Source organism: Anopheles nili, chromosome X (genome assembly GCF_943737925.1).
Source record: "Anopheles nili chromosome X, idAnoNiliSN_F5_01, whole genome shotgun sequence".
NCBI lineage: Eukaryota > Metazoa > Arthropoda > Insecta > Diptera > Culicidae > Anopheles > Anopheles nili.
The window spans coordinates 7,110,425-7,130,599 of NC_071293.1; the positions used below are offsets into that span (position 1 = coordinate 7,110,425).

At 49.8% G+C, this 20,175-nt stretch overlaps 1 protein-coding gene across 1 annotated transcript; it reads right to left on the reverse strand.

The window, feature by feature from the left end:
• Positions 1-2,473: 2,473 nt before the first annotated feature.
• Positions 2,474-3,741, reverse strand: LOC128728595 (uncharacterized). The gene is made up of 2 exons (XM_053822222.1): positions 2,779-3,741; positions 2,474-2,719 (listed from the first exon to the last, which is right to left on the reverse strand). Exons 1-2 carry the CDS (start codon positions 3,739-3,741, stop codon positions 2,474-2,476), a joined length of 1,209 nt encoding a protein of 402 aa, XP_053678197.1.
• Positions 3,742-20,175: the final 16,434 nt, after the last annotated feature.

A 20,175-nucleotide genomic window follows, 5' to 3' on the forward strand; every position in this document is an offset into this window, starting at 1 on the left:
GAACCCACCCCCTGGGAAATGGATGATAAAAATGCAGTAAAAATCCTGACCGTCCTGAGCCGCCGGACAAAAGGGACGAAATACAGCGCTATTGTTTGATTACCTTCGTGCGAGTGCCCGCGAACTGGCCGCACGCGAACACTTTCCGTTTTCCCTCCTCCCGGAGCCGAGCTGAAGCCGGCAACCATAACACATAAACGCATCCATTTCCGAGTGCAGCACCAGTAGCGCCCTGCGGGATGGAAGAGAGAGAGAAAAAAAAGGATTCAAGTGCAGCGTGCTGGGCACCCATAAAAGGAGCCACTATAAAGCATTTGGGCCCTTTCTTTTGGGGGAAGGAAAAATGAAATCGACAGCCAACGCTCCCGGAAAAACGAGCGCTGACTTGGATGGCTGTGGAGTTATTGCGCTTTTCCGGGAGTTAAGCGAGTCGCAGGTGGCTCTTGTGCGCTTTAGTTCCATCACCCGAAATTCGCCTTTACGTGCAATGGTTGGTATTAAACCGCTTGCTCGATTGTTTTTCTAGGATAAAGCTATTTTTTGTTGCTTAGCTCTCTCGGGTTGAGACAACACCTCGATGCTGGCGTGTGCAGGTCCGATGAAATGAAGCCAACGTGTTAATTTGCATCACCCGAGCGTGGGTTGGAGGAAAATAAAAATATTATCGAAACGAAAGGGCCACTTAATCTTCCTTTTCTTTCCCACCCCACCAGCCCTAGAACCACCCCAACTGTCACTTTGACAGGAGCGTGCTGTGAAACAGGATGGTTTTTTTTCTCTTCTCTTCGCTTCTAGTATTTTCGTCCAATTTTCATTAAACCCTTTCGCGCTCGCCACGCAACACCGCCAATCGTAAAGATTCGTCAACCGCACCCAGTCCGGATGGCTTTTTATGCAAATAATTTAATATTTGAAAAGATGCGGCCCCGCTTGTTGCCATCGCCACCACCGGCACGTTCCTTTGGTTCCTGGTTCCTTTGGTTCCGGCATCCTTGAGCACGCATAAGTGCCTCCGGGCTGGAATATATTAGCGTACGGTCCAGGCGGCCTGGTCCGGAGCGTCGTTATTCGCGTCGAGCTGCGGCGGTCGGGCTTAAAAATGAGTAAAATTTTACGATCGCCTCGGTTCTGGCCCGATCAACGCACTCGCCGCAGAGCAGCAGCCCTCGGTGGTGGAGTTTTTCTCTGCCCATCTCATCCTGCCAACACCGGGTGCTGGTCTTGCTGGTCCTGGAGGCTACTTGGGTGATAAAATCTTTCCCCGGGTCCGCACGGGTTCTGCACGAAATAAAACAGAAAAACACAAAACAAAGGACACACTGCTCGGCAGGATGAGCGAGGTAAAGAAAGGAGAGAGAAGAAAAAAAAAGAACCACGAAGCATAAATAAGGCGAAATAAAACATAACTTAAACGCCCCGCGGAAAGTAAAAGGATTAATGCCATCCTACAGAAGCTGGCAGTAAATCTGGCCAGACGAAAGGCAGTGTCTCGGGAAACCGCGAGGGATTTCAGATGCCCGCGGCCGATCCAGAAGCGGGCCCAAAATTAAGTGCCGATCTGGGCCCCCCTCTTAGCTCGTTGGGGTTTTTTTTTCCTGTTCGTTTGTTTGATGAAAAATGATTTCATTACCAAGGTGATTGGCCCAACACCCGACCTCAGGGGCCACCTGAGGACTGCCCGGTCTTGAGCAGGCGTTGCTTATCGCCTGCTCCCTTTTTTTTCGGTAGGAATCTCGAGAGGGTATTAAGTTTTTTACTACCATCCGTCGATAACAAAAAAAAACGAGGTGCGCCATCTTAAACGCCCTGAATGGCCGGTCTGAGTATCACGCCAATAAAAGTGCGATTTGAATTAATGTACATCACGGTGTTCGGGAGGATGCGAAGGATGACAAAAGAGGTATTGGAGCGAAAACGGAGCAACGCCAGAAGCCAATCGCGACAACGAGGCAACGTCTGGAGTGCTACAATCGGAAGATCTCGAATGTCCTGGAGAAACTGCCAACACAATGAGCCGACGGATGGACGCCCTCGGGTGGCAGGCGTTACGATGTCGTGAGCTTCTAAACGACGTTTTCAAAACCCTTCCCACCAATCGAAGCACAAAGCTGATGCCGATTTCGTACACAAAACATTAAGCCAAACAATATCCATAACGCCCGGGCGTCCTCAGCTTTCTCGCCACGCGTGTGCTCACTTCAGCCAGCATCCAGCGCACCCTGGAGCGGCACGTGTTTGTTTTAGTGGGACCGCATGCGGTGCTAATTGCTGCTCGTCTACGTTCTCCCAAAACACCGAGCAGGTCTATTGGCTCTATTGTGGCGGACTATAGTCTCTTGCAGGCGCTGCGAGAAAGCATCTCGAGCGGATTAGAGACTGGTAATAATGGCGAGAATGAACGAGCTCGAGATGGTTTTATTGCACATCATAAAGCAGGCAAGGATCCTGACGTCTAACAACTGTCTCGAGGGTCTCAGGTGAGATTCTGGGTGTCACTCAGGAAGCGCACCAAGGTGTAGATCATCTTGATGAGACTGGCGAAAGCTTCACTTGACATCTCGAACATGCCGCCGCAGGTGATACCGAGGCTTCTCTGTGAGCTGCTCATCATGATCAACAGCGACGAGCGGGTCTGTCGATATAGGCGATCATCTTGCGGTGAATAACGCAACTCCAGAGGCCACTCTAGCCCATACAGCTGTTGACCGATCTGCTTGTTCTGTGAAAACCCATCAAGTGAGCTCACCACTACTGCGTTCTCGGGCTGGAGGTTCTTACCAAGTCATTCAGCTGATCGACCAGTTGACAGCAACGGTAGCACTCGATGAGCAGTGTACACAGGTAGCCCCCCAGCACGATGTGGTACATACTGAAGCCGTTGGTAGCTGACGTGATCTGGTGAGTTCCGATGGCTAGAAATAAAGCGGCCGAGTAGAACATCACCAAGAAGGCGGTACATAAGAATGGCTTTAACATGTTCAGTTGCTCCAGAAACGCTTCATGCCGACGGACGACACGCGTCGTGCGAGTGACAAACCGCGTCCAGGTCGCACCAGGTAGGTCCTCAACATCCAACAGCTTCCCGTAATCACGCGCGATATCCGCCAGCTCATCGTGAAGTCCGCTCATGAGCGAATTCATACCCGTAAGAGACACGTTGTAGGCAGCAGCCCAGCGGGTGGCGAAGTCAAACGAGATCGCTTGCACGATGACACTAGCTGGACGTCCAAGAGCGGCCATGTTTGCTGGTACCTCGTACAATAGCTGCCGGTATGGTGTAGAGAAGCAAACTAACACGCGGTCGAGTATCCCGATGAGCTGGAAACCACCTGCAAGCCCAACGATGCGTCGGTACGACACCTCTCTCTCAGAAATTGGCATAGCACGCCGTTGCCGTCGGAGGAATGCCATTATCCGCTCGACATCAAGTCGGTACCAGTGCACAACCAACATCCGCCCGAGCATCATCGAGAGCGTCAGGAAGGAGTTGGTGTACTGCAACGCCTTACCAGGGTCGTCGTGGATGTCTAGCAGCGAGAGGTAGAACCGATCCGCCCAGATTGCGTACTGACACACCATGATGAGTCGTGTTAATGCGAACAGCAGTCGAATCCGGGTCGTTCGGAAGCTAGCTGGCAGGTAGAAGCCAACGCCGGCAACTAGCAGCTCGTACGGCCGGAACAAGTCCTGTTCGGTGAAGAGGTCCACCAGCCAGCGCCTGAATCTTGGCAACACCGCCATGGTTCCTCAGTGACTGTTTGATCGCGCCCGGTCGAGGTGGTGAACGTCCTGCCAACATGCCGTCAGTTGGTAGTTTCCCGTGCGGCAAACTTTGCACCAAACTCCAATCGGAGTGTTTTGGCGTTTTTAGATCGGTTTTGGGTTCTGAAATATTCATCACCACCTTGAGAGGGCCGGGTGGATGGGGAAGACAACTTTTTGTACGACGTCACAAGCGCGGACGTTTTGGTGCCCCCTTCTACATCGACACTTGGTTTCAAAAACTCTTCCACCCTTATTAAGGTCTTATTAAGGTTTTCACGTCGATCTGCTTGTATTCGGAGCGAACAGAGCGCTTTCACACCACACTCGAGTGCATTGGAGCAGTGAATCATAAAGTGCGCGGGCCACCCTCTTTTCCTCTACCATTCCCTTCCGCCCCCCCCCCCCCCCCCCCGTCTACACCCCTCCGCTCACCATCATCCCTTAAAGGGAGCCCAGAAACACCCCGGGAATCAGGGGCAGTAAATCTGATGCCTTCCCGATTGGGTAATGGCAAATAAAATCGGGACATCGTAAAAACTGGGCATCGAAACAAGGGTTGAAGGGTGGTTTGAATCGACCGAAACAGCATTCCGCAGTGCAACCCTTTTCCCCCGTTGGTTTGAGGGTGAGTGTTTTAAGGAGTTTTCCGATTCCGATCGGACTCCCGCCGGCGCACATTGTGTCGGTGACGATGTTCGCCTGGCGTTTTGATTTCCACATCCCCCTTCCCTCCCCACCCCCCCTCCCTTAACCGTGGTGCCGCGTGCCGCATACGAATCAATTTTCCCGACTTTTCCCAACCCCCCACCCCGGGCGCATGTTTATGGTTTTGTCCGCAAAAACCCGTTCCGCAGCTTCGTGCCACAGCCAGACCAGGCCAATTGTGAGTTGCTTCACATCCAACACACACTCACACACAGCCTCCCAAAACACCACCCACCCACCCGCTGGCTTACACGGAGCCATCGCACCATCATCACCGAGATTGCAGGCTGATTTTAAGTGCGCGTACGTGAGTTTGAATGCCGTGCCGGTAGTTTTCGGCGCGCTTTTGGCGTGCATAAAAATCACTATAAACTGATTGGCAGCATAAAGCTGGCGCCGTTAAATTTACGGCCCCGGGCAGTGTGCGGGTACCGAGGGGGGGGGGGTGCAAGCGATTTCCCGGCGTCCGGTGTGCGTGGGGAAATTCAATCATCGGCTGGCCGGAACTCGGGTCGCCCGATAATCGGACCAGAGTCTGGCTTTTATGGTCGCGCGTTTCGAGCATTTTTTAACCGCCCAGTGGCGCACGGAAATCGAGACACAAAGTGCCACCGTGTAGCCTTCTCTGCTGGGGCAATGTAGTTGCTTTTGCGTTCGTTCGATTTATTTACTGCCGGTGCTTTTAATTAGCCACCCTAATTGCGCGAATGGGTGCTGCCTTGAACGTCCTGCAGCGGGAAATGAAAAAGCCCAATGCCACCTGGAATGCGAAAGAAACCCCGCTTGACTTTTCGTCCCATCGCGGAAAACCCCTGCAAGGATTCGCAACGCGGGTCGCGACCATCAATCAAATCAATCAAGTCACCCGGCCATAATCCCCTTGCACGGTGGTGGAAAATGCAATGAAATAAAATTGAAAATACGGACCAACAAAAAAAAGTACGCGGGCCTTTTCGTCGATAATCGATGCTAAAGCCAGGCACCCGTTTGCTTTTTTTCCCACCGCACGCCGTTTAATCCTAGCTGGTAAGCTGGGGGGGGGTTTGATCGAAGTAAAAGCGAACAGAAAATCCCAACCCCTTGGGACGGTTTGTTCTCCTTTTGTCGCTTGTAAGACGCTCCGGAAGGGTGCTTTTGGGCACCGGAGGATGGGAATTTTACCGATCGACCGTCTGATAGGGGTCGCTTGTCGCGTTTGCGAAGTGCAGCAGCAAGCTGAGAAACGGAGAGAAGAAAAGAACAAAATTGCGACACTCACAAAACCCCGAAAAGCCACTCGGCACCCGGAACGAATGTGCTTCTATAGCACCATCAAACGTGACGGAGTGGTCCCTGGGTTGACAAGCCGTTCCCGCTAATAAGCCGTTTTTCGTGCGGTAAATAATCATCTCTAGTGGTGGCTTGCTGGTGCCCCGGGATGCTCGCGAGGATGTGTGTTTTTGCTGATAATTCCTCAATGTTTGACTAATTGACGGGGAGCGTGCGAGCCGAACCGGCGGCAGGACGCTAATCGAATGCCGTAATCGGTCGGGATGCGAGGAAAATGTGTGTTTTCTTCAAGCTTCGTTAGGATGAGCCGGGATGGTAAATGATCCGGCGGAACGAACGTCCCGAGCTGGCCCGCATCTGGCTTCGAGGTGGTTGAAGAAAGTCAATCGTTACATTCATTGGTTGATAATTGCATCGCTTCATTGGGAGGGTTTTTCCTTTTGTGCGTCATCGTTAAACGGTGGAAAAGGACGAGCTGTAGAGAGTAGCGTCGAATTGTTAAGAACCTTTCAACCGAAAGGAGGTATGACAGCTGTCAAGCGATTGTTTTTAAAATATGCCTCAATGCGTCCTTTTATTACTACCAAAATATCCTTATTGCATTCTGCAACGTAAAGTCTTTCGCACAAAAATCGGCCGTAAACCGCTAGTACTTCGAGTTGAATCGCTGTCTAAGCCGGATTTAGAAGAAAAACAAATAAATCGTAAATGTTAGCTCTCACATTATTTGATCTATGACATTGATGACGTATTTTTTTTCTTTCTCTCTCTCCCGATAAATTTAATTTTATTGTTTACGGCTCAGACACCACCGTACCGCGCTGTTGCTCTTTTGACTTCACCACAACGCGCTCGCTGGTTGTTAAATCGTTTCGAATTAAATTAAATGCCGAAAAAACAAATCCCAAAACGTGCTAACAACATTACCACGGTCTATTCCGCCCTATCCCTGTGGCCGCGTTTGCCGGTCCCGGGTTTCCCTTGCCGAAGCTGAGAGTTTCCACCCGGTTCAGGGAGAAAGCCAAAAAAAAAAAAGCACGCCAAACAGGGGCCCCTTTGCCGTGCATGTGCAATTACCGCGCGACATGCTTGCCACTTTAAAAGTCCCTAACGAACGGCAAATCAATCATGTCGATTATTTCGGAGCTGTCAGGCAGCGCCGCAACTCGCAACCGGGTTTCGAGCCCTGTTGCGTGTGTCAAAAAAGGGACACGTCGAAGGCAAGAAAACCCTTTACGCTCGACAATGACCGCTTTGCTGCAGGGTGGTTCATTATGGTTCGCGGAACCTTTTAACGTCGGGCCCTCGTGCATTTTCCCGCGCCTGTCTGTGTGCAACCCTTTTTCTTTCCCTTTTTTTTTTCTTTCTTTGCAATTTTTAACTGTCTGTTCGGCAGCTCATTTTATCACATTCTAGCCGTTACGCGATGGAGACCGCAGTTAGTGAATTTGCCGGTTTCGGAAATCGATCGGATGACAAATGATTTGTTGGAGAAATATTTATGACGCGCGCGCGCGCGCGAGAAGATAAATTGTTTGCCGGTGTGCGTTAACACCGTCGGATCAAGCGCTCGATGCATTTGAAGGCTCGTCAGGGTGTGGCTGCTTACTTAAATACAACGGGACTTAAATGGCGTTTTCTAAAAAGACAATTGAATACTTAGTGGCGTGTGTGTGCGCTTCCGTTTACAAACGGTAGTCGGTTTACCCGCACAAAAACTAATTACGCAAACTGGCCCCCCTTCTCTGGCTTCTTGCAACCCTTTTCGAAGGGTAAAAACTTGTGGCTAGATTAAAGCAACCCGTTCTCAGTGGCAGCGGCAGCGTTTTGCGAGCCCATTTTACGAGCGAACGGCCGCTTGATCCCATTTTACGATCGACGACAAGCGCCGGTAGGGCATCCTTCTAAGACGAGCGTCTTTCGATTAGCATCCTTGCCGCCGCCCCGAGCCATATGCTTGCCAGGTTGAAGCAGGCGTACTTCTGCTGCTACTGCCACTGACGTTGATGATGATGGGAAACTAATCCCCCATCCGGTTCGCGCTTTACCGACCATCCCCCCGCGGAGGGTTTGGTGGTTGGTGATCAAACACGGGAAATAAAATCGCTTTTACAGCGGTTCCTTCGCTCCCCGCGACCGGCCGGAGGATATTAGAGTTATTAAAAATGGCCGCATTTTTTACACCCGTGAGCTTAGCGGGTTTTACGGCTTTTGTAAGAGCTCACACCCCTCGGCCACCGAGCGAAAGGATTGGCCCCGGGGAAAAGCGGGATTACTTCCATCCAGGGAAAAATGATTAAAATTATTACGAAAAGACAGAGAGAGAGAAAAAATGGTTCAGGAATTTTCTAAAGTCGAAAAGTTTTGTGAGTTCCTGACGCGAATTGTCAAGTCCACGCGAGCACGGGGCTGGGGAGGATTTTTTATGCCGATTTTCCCTCATCTCGTTTTCCCGCGCGCGACTCCCATCAAGGACGTCTGGTTTTCTGGTTTGCGAGTCGTCGCATGGGCGCTATAAAATTTAATTAAATTTCGCGCTCATGGCGACCTTCTGCCTGGCGATAGCGGGCACAAATCGAGCTGAAGCGGATTTAGCGAATGAGCTGGTTTGGGTGGATTAATATTTTTGCACCTCCACACCCAAAGGATAAGACAATGGCGGGTTGCAGGATTCTAATGGCCACCCAAACACACGTTTGATGGATGTGTCGCTAGGATCAGAAGGAAGCCTCGCCATCTTAGATGTACCGCTGAAGGACACTCAATTAGCACATGCTTCGAATCGAGGCCACCAGGGGGCTAGCTTTCTCTTCCGGCCGCTTAGGGTGCGCGGAATTGCGTTACGGACGATTAGGCGGTACGAAGGTGACCAGTTCCAGGACATCCTAACAAGAACCAGGACTTACTGGGAGGTCCGATCGGAAAGTCAACGAGCAAACCCAGCAGGAGAGCCATTCAGGGGGCCCAAAACAAGCCGACCATCGGTCGCAGAAGTTGTGACAGCTTGTTTTTGGCCTTTGCGGGCTCGCTTGACGCATTTTTAGCTCACCTCCACGGGTGGTGATGTCCCCAGGAACCCGTAAATGCATCATCGCCACCGCCAGGCGGCCCATTAGCCAGCAACCTTGAGGAACGTCCAGCAATTCCGACATTGAACCAGCCCCGGACCGGCTAATAAACATGTCGCCCAGGAGCCGCACAGATGATAACGTCGTAAAAGAAAAAAGAAAAAGGTCCCAAACCCCTGACTTCCGTGCGTTGGCGGTGGAACCCCCGAAGGGCTATCAGAGGTTGTGGCTACCTGCGCCGAAAAGGCTACCGGCGATGGCCACCCGGGACTTGGTGTTGTGTGTTGTTTGTGCTTGTTGTTCTGTTGTCGGTTGAGCGAAACCTCCGCCAGGCGAAACAACGGCCTGACCACCGGCGAAGCGTAAAAGGGTCCTGAGGGCGGCGATTGGTTGGCGCATTAGCCGAACAGGGCGTCGCTAATTGCCGCCAGGGTTTTGGGTGAGATGCATGATTGACGCTGCATGTGGACGCTCCATGGACGCCTGGGGTGTCCTTTGGATTTTGGGATCTTAGCCCGAAAGCCTACGTTCGAGCCTAGCATGGGGTGAGCACATTAACACCAACTATCGGTCTAAATTGAGTCCGTTGTTGGGCTGGAAAACCTTGAGATGGGCTTCAATCTGTGGAAGATCGTTCCGGCGTGGAGACATCAAACAAGAATGTGTCGCTACGCTGTCGCGTTAGAGTTAGAGGTGGTCCGATTAGACATCGCTTTCTGCTTACACACATTGGCACTCTAGTGTAGCTATCCTTATTATCATCATTGGAAGTTTGATTCTTTTGAATCTTATTACTCACATGAAGGATACGAGCCTTGTAAAAATTAGATCACACCAGAAGGAAATATCAAGTATTTTAGTTGACATACCATCCATACCTTCATAATATTTCATGATCTTTTTTGTATTTTTAGTATCTAAATAATTCTTAGATTTCAAACCTGTAAACTCTGCTAGCTGCTAAAAATTACGACACTTCTTATAGGTGCTTAAATGATACTCACACTGAGTTTTATTTATTGTTTTAACAATTTATTTTTTGCTGGTTTTCTTTTCTCCCATGGTATTCAGTATTCATATAAAAAATAATACATAATTTCATTGTGCTGTAGATATTCACTTTATCTTAAGATTTCCTACTAAATGTTTTGATACATGAGTATACTCTCTTGAAACAGACAGATTGTAAATCCACAATCGTCCATTTGAGCCTTGATTTGACAACGATTGCATAAATATCATCCGATCGTTAATCATCAGATAATTTGCTGCTCTTGAATTATGTTTTTATTTTGCATCAAACTAGAAAGTGATCGAATCTAATGTGTTGAGAAAAAAATGCATTCTGAAAAGGTCAGAGCGGATTAGATCCATTGCATTGGTAACTGATTTTGTGTGAGATTTTATGATTTCTTATTCTATTGCAATGGCTGTTATGGATTTTGATAGCTCGACTTTTTGCCTGGGTGAAACAATTGATGCGAAGAAAACTTTTGAAAGATTTTTTATTTTATTCGTTGTTGGAATATCAGCTATCATGTAAAACTCGTGTTTTTTTTGTAGGCCAGATTTTTAAATATTTCGAAAAACTAATCGATTTCTGTTACCATGAACTGACGTAGCAGCTTGAACTATCTTAGTAACTTAGAGAGACTACGCCTGCACGAGGTTTTTAAATATGAATAGTCGCGGATAACATGGTAATTGTTTTTATCGAGTTATAACTACAATTATCAGATTACTCGGAGAGTTTTTTGAGCTCAATCTGCACTTTTTTTAAATTCTTGTACATTCACGTCTATTCATCATGAAGGTACTTAATTCTCCTTCTAAAATGCATCATCGTCGATTAAAGTAATTCTGATCAATTATATTTAATATGCTATTTCTAAAATATGTTAAGCTATGATTGCTTGCTCGAATAGTATTCTACCGAGTGTGGCATAAAACCGTGGGCAAACGGCCAGCTAAGAAGGTTTATTTGACTCTCCATTTATTCCTGTTTCTTAAACTGTTCACAAAATTGTAATTCTTTATAATAAATAAGCAGTATAAAGAGTGTTTATAAGTTAGATACCAAAGAACAGTATATTTAGTTTTCATTGTTATTTAAGTTACTTCTCGAAATATCGTTTACAGAGCTTTGGTTGGTTTACGATTCTTTATCGCTCGTGATCTATGTAGACGTGGTGCTAATAAGGTTCGCCTGGCAGTTCATAAACCGCTCTTTGGAGTATCATTTCTGCTGCCGAGTGCCTCTAGTGCTGGTCTTCAGCCGAGATTTTACTCCCACTTGGGACATCTTGAGATTTGTTGGCAAGAATCCCACACCCCTCATCAAAACGCGAAAAATTACATCGCCAAAACAATTGTTCTTCTCCGCCCCCCCACGGTTCGATCAGAAATTCATAAGTAACAATCTCCCTGAATCGCGCGAAGAGCCCGCTGCCAGCTCCAAAACCCCCAGAGTCTTTTCGAACATTCCGCGCCAGATTATCGGCGGCATCAACCACCGTTTGATTGATGGTTGCTGGGTGGCCTCGAAGGGGTTACCGACCGTGGATTCTAATCGCGACCGAGAGATTGATGATACGCCCAAACGAGGCGGCGTATGCAAATGGAAAGTCGCTTCATTTTCCCGGCTCGGCGCGAATCCATCATCCTACTGGGGTCGATCATTTTGGGGGAAAAGCAAGAACAATGTTTTTGGGATGAGAAAACCGGGGGAAAACTCCGAGGAAAACCTGGGGGGGGGCGGGGACCGAATCAAACGCGAAGGAGCTCGCGAGCCAACGCTCCGAAAACGATCGCTTTTCTTAACACACTCGAAGGAAAAGCGATGCCTTTTCAATGGTACCATTTCCCCAGGCCGAATTTGGAAACCGACATTTGATTGACAGCCTACACACCCTCTCTGTGCGTTTGACAGCTTTCTCTCTCTCTCTCTCTCTCTCTCTCTCTCTCTCTCTCTCCATCGAGTGATGACGTCGAACGTCCCGGTGGGCGAGCAATTCATAAATCAACGTGTAAAATCAGGGTGACATTTACATGAAACTCGATACGCGGAAACCGCCCGATGCCGGGAGGATCCTTTCGCGCCCGAGGGCATGTCCTGATCGTGTGGCACGCGCAGAAAAAGGGCCCGCTTTCACACCAGCATGCTGGTGACGGCCCAGCAGGCAGGTCAATCGCTGGTTTCGATCGCGTTACGTTCCCCCGAGGGCACCGTGTTTGCCGGCGGCGTCTAATCGCCAACCTTTTCGACACCCTGCACATTCGGCTGACGGAGGTCCTTGATAGAGTTGCCACTCCTTCCGGTTTGGTGTGGTGCAGGTTGCGCAGATTATCACGTGGTGCGAGGGTGGCCTGTGGATAGGATTACCTCTACACCACGCAGATAAGGAGCTCTTAGGCCGGGTGTGTGTTTTTTTTTTGCTCCGCTTTAGCTATCAATTCGCCCTGATTGGTGTGCGATTGGTTTTCGGCTTCAATTACGGCTGCGTGACTCCGTTCCGATGGAAGCAATTTGGCAAACCGCTGAGTCGACGGTTTCTTTTTTGTTCCCAAATATTCACGCCGAATCGGGCCGAATTTGCATATCAGTAGTGATTGATCGGTGTGGCGTGCTGGGAAAAAGTAATGGATTTTTTATTTACTTCTTGGATGAATTTTGTATGAATCTAAAATAAATTGGCGATATGCTGGCCCTTCTGTGCTGTTTAGAGTACAAATTAATTGCTTGATATTTAAAACACAAAAATTGAGTTTCTTTAGTCTCAATTCCTTTCATTTAAACTGTTGTTTTTGTGGCACATGCTTTTTAGGGATACCCAAATCTCCGAATTCCATCGTAAAATGACTGATTTGGAAAATTAGATTTTTAAACTTAAGGAAAGTGTTGCATCATCAAATATGATTTTATCTAGATTGTGTAGAATATTACTTTTCAAGAACTTGTAAAGGTTGCAACTTTTATCTATCGGAAATGCTGAATCTTAATTTGAAAAACAAAAATAAGCAATTGGAGCAGGGATCACACTCTCCGTTTAAATATTTGTAGTTCTTTAAACTAAATATGCACACATTCAAATATTGTTGGCTTATACTTAACCTTCTTAAGCCTAAGGAAGGCTTAAGGAAGATATTTTTCTAACTATGTCGATCTTATTTTACCGAAAAATCACCTTCACAGTTCACCCATTTCCTTCTTTCTTTTATGAGGTCTACTAAAACCGAGAACAAATAAGCAAATAAACTCAAGAAACACACTTGAAGTGTCAGTCATCATGCGAAATTTCGAACCAGTGCATTTTAACACCTTGCTCAAATCATCTTTCCCTCGAGTGTGTGTGTGAGTTGACAATTTCACAAACAACTTCATCTAAAAGCAACCCCTCGACGGCACTTGTAATGGAATCTCGACAACTCCGAACGCCGTAAAAATCTCTCATCGAATGGTGCAAAATTGCGAGAGAGAGAAAAAAAAAGCAAGCGAAACAAAAACCCACCCCGTAAATCCCGTCACAAACACATCATTTCGCCATCCCATCGCCCTCCACCCACACGCCAACCGATTGAGACGTTCGCTCGTTTGCTTGAAGGGATCTTTTAGCGAGCGGTAAATTAAATTACGAAGCCGATCCCGTGGTGGGGGCGAACAAAACCTCCCCAACTCCCACGGCGAGTGTCCATTTGCAAAACCCGTCGAACCAGCAGCTCAGCTCGCATGTCCACTTGACCCGTGTTGTGGTGTAAAATTTCTCGAAAACCCCCACAAACACCCGGAACCATCACTAATCCCGCACGGGCGAAGGAGCGGAAAACAACAACAAAAAAAAAAAACGACGGAAAATTCAGCAACCGGCAGGATCACATTCGAGTGTAGTGTCTCGGGGAGGCGGAAAATCGTCAGGGAAACTCTGGGGAAATCGGACACTTCGGAGGGAGCTGGCGTTACAGCACCACGAGAACAGTTGTGAGTATTTCTGCTGCTGGCGTGTGGCCAGTTCCTGTGTTGGTGGAAGCAAAAAAAGAGAACCTCCGCGAATAGCTCAGCTCGGCGATTAAGGCGAGTCCGTGGCAGTTGCACAAAACCACCACGGAGCTTCAATTTTTGCAGTCACTTTACGCTTGGGGAACGCGTTAGCTCGTCCTTCCAACCACGCGCCACTACCACACGAACTTTGAGTAGGGAAATGGATACGATCGGCAGTATCCTTGCCCAGCACGTGGTGGAAATAGGAATGAGATTACAAAACGCTAGTTGTCATGCCATGTTTAGTGTCTTCCAGCGTCAGGACTTCCCTCTAGAGACCGAATGCACTTACAAGGATGTGTTTTGGACGTGGTTTCAGGATGCATATGTGGGAACAGGAAAAACGAAATACAACCAAAAAAGGACTTTCTCCCCGACGGGCGAGCAGATCACTACAGGATCGCCAGGAAACGAATGAACCAGGGAAAACCGCACCACACGCGGTTCGGAAAAAGGATACATCCCGAAATGCCAGCAAAATGCGGAAAGGACAAAGTGCAACGAGCGAGATGGAAGATTCGGTGGACTCGCGGACATGTGTGCAAGGATCTCGGTCGGCGAAGGACATCCCGCTTCGGCGTAATTCATTTTCATCTGCAGTCAAATGGTATTTAAGTTAATTGAAATTAATGTCATCGTTGTGCCATGCTTTATCTGTTTGCTTGCCCTCCCTCCCCCCCCCCGTCCCAGGCTGCCCTGCACTTCAGTGCACTTCAAGGACCCTCACGCAAGGATCGCTCGCCGCCAGCGTGGACAGTTCATTAGCGGCCGGGCGTTAGAATGAGAGAAAACACGATACGGTTGAGTAGGGCGACCGGGGAAAAAAACCGCCACAAGAAAGCACAAAATAAACATCACCCAGCAACAGGCGGGACGCTCTGTTTTCCCTTCGGTGGGAAGGAAGAAAAGAAAGACAAAAAAAAAAGGTCACAATTCATCCTCCCGAGAGCACGGATGGTCAAGCGTGATGAAATTTTGGGTGGACTCTTTCTTTTTTTTTTTTTCGCCACGTTCTTCGTTCGCCCTTTCACCCTCGCGCTAGGAAAAGCGTCGCTAAATGTTCACCTTTTTTTTTCTTCTCTTCACTCCTTCGCTCTCTCTCTCACTCATCTAGTTTAAATTCATTTGCGAGCGGTTTTCCCCCCGGATTTGCCCTCGTTTTGGTGGCCGCTAGATCATTCCGGACCTCGAAGTCATCCCTTTCCATTAAGGGCCGCTTTTCGCACCCGCTCGGCATTGGGCTTTGCCTTTAACGGGTGAGTTATGGGTTTTCGCTTCTGGCCTGGCCGGCGCTGTTTGACCATCCGGAAGGTCTGCATGCACCCGACCGGCAAGCCGGCGTAAATCACTTTCGGCACGGTCGTGGCGAGCGATGATTCCTGTTTGTTTTTTTTTGTTCCTGCCTCCTTCGTCCTTGTGTTTTGCATTTTTTTTTTCGGTGCTTTTGTTTGCACTAAAGCACAGCTAAATGACGCATTTTCCCTCCAAAACCCAACGACGTCTCGGACACTGATGTGGACAAAAGGGGGCACGCCGAGAGGTGTCTGGTGTGGGTTTTTTTTTAATTTCAAAATAAATAAATAAGCAAACAAACAACATAATAATGCTGCCATACAGGTACTCCAGCTTTTATCATAGTTTGCTCACGAATCAACCTAACATGCTCACGATTCCATTAGCGAACCGTTCAATCAGCTCCTGTTCGGTTTTTCCAAATAACTTTCCTCCGCAAAATGCCCACAAATTTCCATCAAACTTCCAGCGCCCGTTCAAAGGAGCCCCGTTTATTTGCTGAAAAGTGTAAAACAATGTAGATGCTATTTGTTTTCTTCCAAAAAATACACGACTCCCAAACACCCGAAACTCACCTGCCCACGAGCGCTGCTTCCTCGCTCCAAAACTCCAAAGTTATGAGTCCGTCCTGCCAAAAATCGGCTCACCAGCCCGCCGGCACGCCGGCACATAAATAAAATATCAGGCTTTGCATAATCGCATTCCGGCGGCTGGAGGAAAGCCTGCCCGGGCGTGCACCGGACGCCCGCGGTTTCGGTCGCGTTTTCCCAGGCGCAAAATGTTTTCACAGCACGTTAAATCCCTTGCCACCGCGCGCGCCGGGAACCGTTTGTAAGCACATTGTTGCAATTTTCCGTGAGCGGGAGCGGGGGGGGGGGGAGGGAGTCGTCCCTGTTTTCGCTTCGGCAGAGGAAAAGCGGCAAAATTGCCACTTTGTTTGCGAAGTCCATCAACCCGCTTACGGGCAGGCAATTGAGTGAACGGTGAGCTGGTGGGGGTGGGGGGGGAAGCGCAGGCAGAGGGAAAGACCCGCCAGGACATGCACCTGGGAGGGGGGGAGAGGGGGGGGGGGTGGGGCAGGATTGTGCCAATAAATGGCACCGCACTTTGACGCCTCTGACGATCGGTCGCTTTTTGTCGCTTTAACGACTTTACGGCACTCATCAATCGCGGAAATCAATCATCAGCTTCCATCATCCCTGGTGGGGAGTTAGAGATGAAAGAGGAGGGAGGAAGAGAGGGGGGGGTTTCCCCCCTCCTTTCCACCCCTTAAACCCTTCCCCGGGTGGACTTTATTCCGTACCATCCTGCTGGCAGAGATGATGGAATGATAACAAAAATGATTTAAACACTCTCCCAATTTGTTGTACATCAGCCGCACCCGGGGGTGTGGGCAGGCCACCATATTTACAACCGTTTCCCCGTGCTACATCCACCTTCCCCCCACCACCTTCTACCTACCCTCCCGAGCCCCATCCCTGGCTGTGATTTCCGCGCGAGTGGCGTTTGAAGTTCGCAGCAACAAAGGCGCAATATCCGTGTTTTAATTTCATTTAAAAACGCATTAAAATGCATCACCCCGGATTGACCGGATCGTTCTGGCGGGCAGCAACCCCTTTCCACCTCCTCTCGACCCCTTTTTGCGCCTTCCTCGGGATGAAGTTCATCGACACGCCGTGAAACAAACGCCCTTTCCACTAACCTTCCGTCCTGTGGCTGGCTGCGGCATCGGCTACAGGCCGATGAGAGCGTGCGAAGGGAAAAAGGGAAGGGAGGGAGGACATTTTCCCCGCATGCAAATGTGAATCGTGACGAAAAACACCACGCAACACCGTTACCGCCCTGCTTGGGGTGGGCTTTTGGAAATCTCTTCAGCTGCGGGGAAAGAAGGGAAGGAAGCGTGGGTGTGAGCTGTTGCTCGGATGCAAAGGTGGCCCACCGTCGGAAGGAAGCACACGCACACACACACGCACACACACGCACACACACATTGCAGGCAAGTGCAGGAAATGCATTTTCCTAATATCGCCCAAAGTGGTTTTGTCGCCCCGGTGTACGGCGCTTATAAAAGGGTCTTGCAGCTCGGCAGGGGTGGGCAGAGAAGGGGGAGAGAAAGGGTACAAGGGAGAAGCGGGATGGTCACTCTCGAAGCCCTACGCATGCAGTTAAGGGATGCGGGCGACTCATCCCGCAGCATCAAAGAAACACACAACCCAATCCTTTCCCGGGTTTGTGCCGGGGGTTTTGGGGGTGGCCAGGAGGTGAAGAAGGTGGTCGGTAGGGAAGGGGAAATGGGGAAGGGCTGGGGGGGGAATGGACAATATTATAATTTCGCCCGGTAATAAATCACAATGTCGCACGGTCCATCAGCACACCCAAATGGGACCTCGGACGCTCCCGAAGCCGAATCCTTTTCCCCGTGGGCGGTCACGACATGAGGGATCAAGGGGGGAGGGGGGGGGGGTTCCAAGGGTGGTAAGGATGCGGACGAGATAAGGGGCATCACAATGGGCGCTGAAAGCGGCGAATCACCGCCGGGGGTAAGTAACTTCGCAGCTGTGCGAGTTGGCAGACTGAACGCACGCGCGCATGATGGATGTCGAGGGTGAAGAGGTGATACAAAGGGAAGAAGAGGGAGCGGGTGGGGGTAATGAGGAAGCACCGGACAACGGGGCTGGCCAGTGGGGTTAGGAGGGGTGAGGTGGCGGCTTTTGTGTTCTCACTTAGGGTGGACATCTTAGCGCCCATCGGCTACTTTGTAGCCTAACTTTCGGGCGTTTAGTGCACGTATTTAGCCCTTTTAGTGTGAGTGAGCGCTTCCTGTGAGATGCCAAACGGGGTGTGTGTGTGTGTGTGCGACGGAGACGGTGTGATTAATACGTCCCCGCTCTTGCCTTCCACCCCGTCTCACGCGGCCTTTTGGAGCTGCAGCGTGATTACTCATGCATTTTGGGTCCCCTGAAAGGTAGGCAGCCCGCGTTACAAAACGGGCAGCTGCTCCATCGGTGGGCGTAGGGATTAAATTTGAAAATTGGATAACTGTACTTTTTGCCCCCCCCCCCCCCCCTCTCTTGTCTGCCCTCTTTCCCTGCCACTAAGCCATGCGGCGTGCCGTGTGCGGGACATAAATCTCAATAAATACAAACTGTCGATAGCAGTTACCGATAGTGCCGTCCCTGTACCGTGCCAAAGTGCCACCCTTGCGCCGGATCTCGTTCGATTGCCTCGAACATTGTAGCACTTTTGCAGCCGGGAGCGGTTGTACGGCCCTTCGGCTCGACATCGTACACCGTCCGGTGCCAAATCCCATCCCTCGTGCTTTGATGCAGCGTGCCGAGTCGTGCGTTGCAGCTTGCGAAGATGCTCGCTTTATACGGACGCAGGCTTGGAGGTCGATGCGATAAACTCGAGTACCTTGCGAGTACGCCCGGATGAAATTTCGCACCCACCCGTCCAGAGGCTCCAATTACCGAGCGTGCTCGTTTGGATGCACAACCCCTGCCGATGGAACCCGTGCAGGGTTCGCTGGTAAATTAAAAAGTGGCACAAAATCCCTAAGCGGACATGAGCGAGGGACAGGGAACCCAACCGTAGCGGACAGTGGAAGCGAACCGGAACCCCGGCCTCCAGCGTCTAGCGTGGCCGTGATGAATCCGTGAAAGATTAATTAAGCTGTTTAGCGATGCATAAATGACCGCACACACCGCAGCACACGCGCCCGTGTCCGAGTGCCGCTACAAAGGATCCTGAGTGTGTGGTGAAGCGTTGATGACAGAGGGAGTGGACATTTCCCAATTTATGAACAATTACCCCGTCGAAGTGGGTGCGCTTTGGTGAGTGATTTTTTTTTTTGTTCGTTCTCATCCTTCCCGACGGTCAAGGGATCATCGTGTCCTTTCCGCGCAAAAAAAAACCCCCGTTCAAGGACACTTTGAACGACAACAGCAAAAAAAACCGCGGCCCAGTTTGCGGGGAAAGGTGCAAAGATCAAAGGATTCGGTTAACGCATTAGCATCATCAAGCGACGAACAGCGAGCGTAGAGAAGCGAACCCGAAAAAGGACACCCTTCGCAGGGTCGCCATCGTTACCGCAAGATGCAGTGCACCGGATTCGGACCCTTCCGGTGATGCATGGCGCTTGTGTGTCATGTGTGGTGGTTTGTTAGCAAAACCACTTCGACCGCGCAAAAGCCCACATTTTCCCCGTTTTGGGGTGGGTGGCCGGAAAAGTCCAGCCCTTCCGTGCCGTGAGCAGGCGCTCTCATTAGGCTGGCAGGAAATGCGCTCCACGCCGGGATGCGGATGGGAAGCGGTCCAGCGGTCGCATGTAAACTCCTTTTATTTCGCTTCGTTTGTGTAACGTTTTTTTTGTTCCTTTTTTTCGTTTCACCCCGTCATTCGTCAAGGAAACTCGCGTTGGGTGGGGCGGAGAAGAAGAGAAAAAAAAACGCACAAGAGACGCATTCGTGCTGCTTTGTGGTTATAATTTTTACATTCGATTGCCGGTTCGGTGGGACATAAAACACGCACTCACCCACACACACACGCATGGAAATCACGCCGAGAAGACGGGAAGCGGGATTCAATTAAAATCCGGCCGATCCTTTTTATCCCGCCACCGGTGTGGGTGGTGTTTTTTCGCGCCCGAGTGCGCAATTCCGAGTGGCACGATTGCTGCTGTTGATTTTTAATTTCCAGCGTCCTGCTCGGTGCGCCTGACCCTGTGGGGTGTAATTGATGGTAACATATTGCGCGTTTGGGGATTTTGCGACTGACGCGTTCGTCACGGTGACGGGATCGTCCAGGCGGCACCGAATGTCCTTGCTCATGGCGGATCCAACATCCTGTCCTGTGGCAACGTTCACGCAACGAACCTTTGGTGGAATGAAAAGATGTGGCTTAGAGCTAGGCACAGGATAAGGGATGCGGTTTCATTGAGAAGTACATTGCTCTACACATTATTAGTCACACGAAAGCATTTTAAATGCATCAAGTTAATTTGTGGAGCTGTTGTAAAATGGTACAGCTATTGAAATCAAC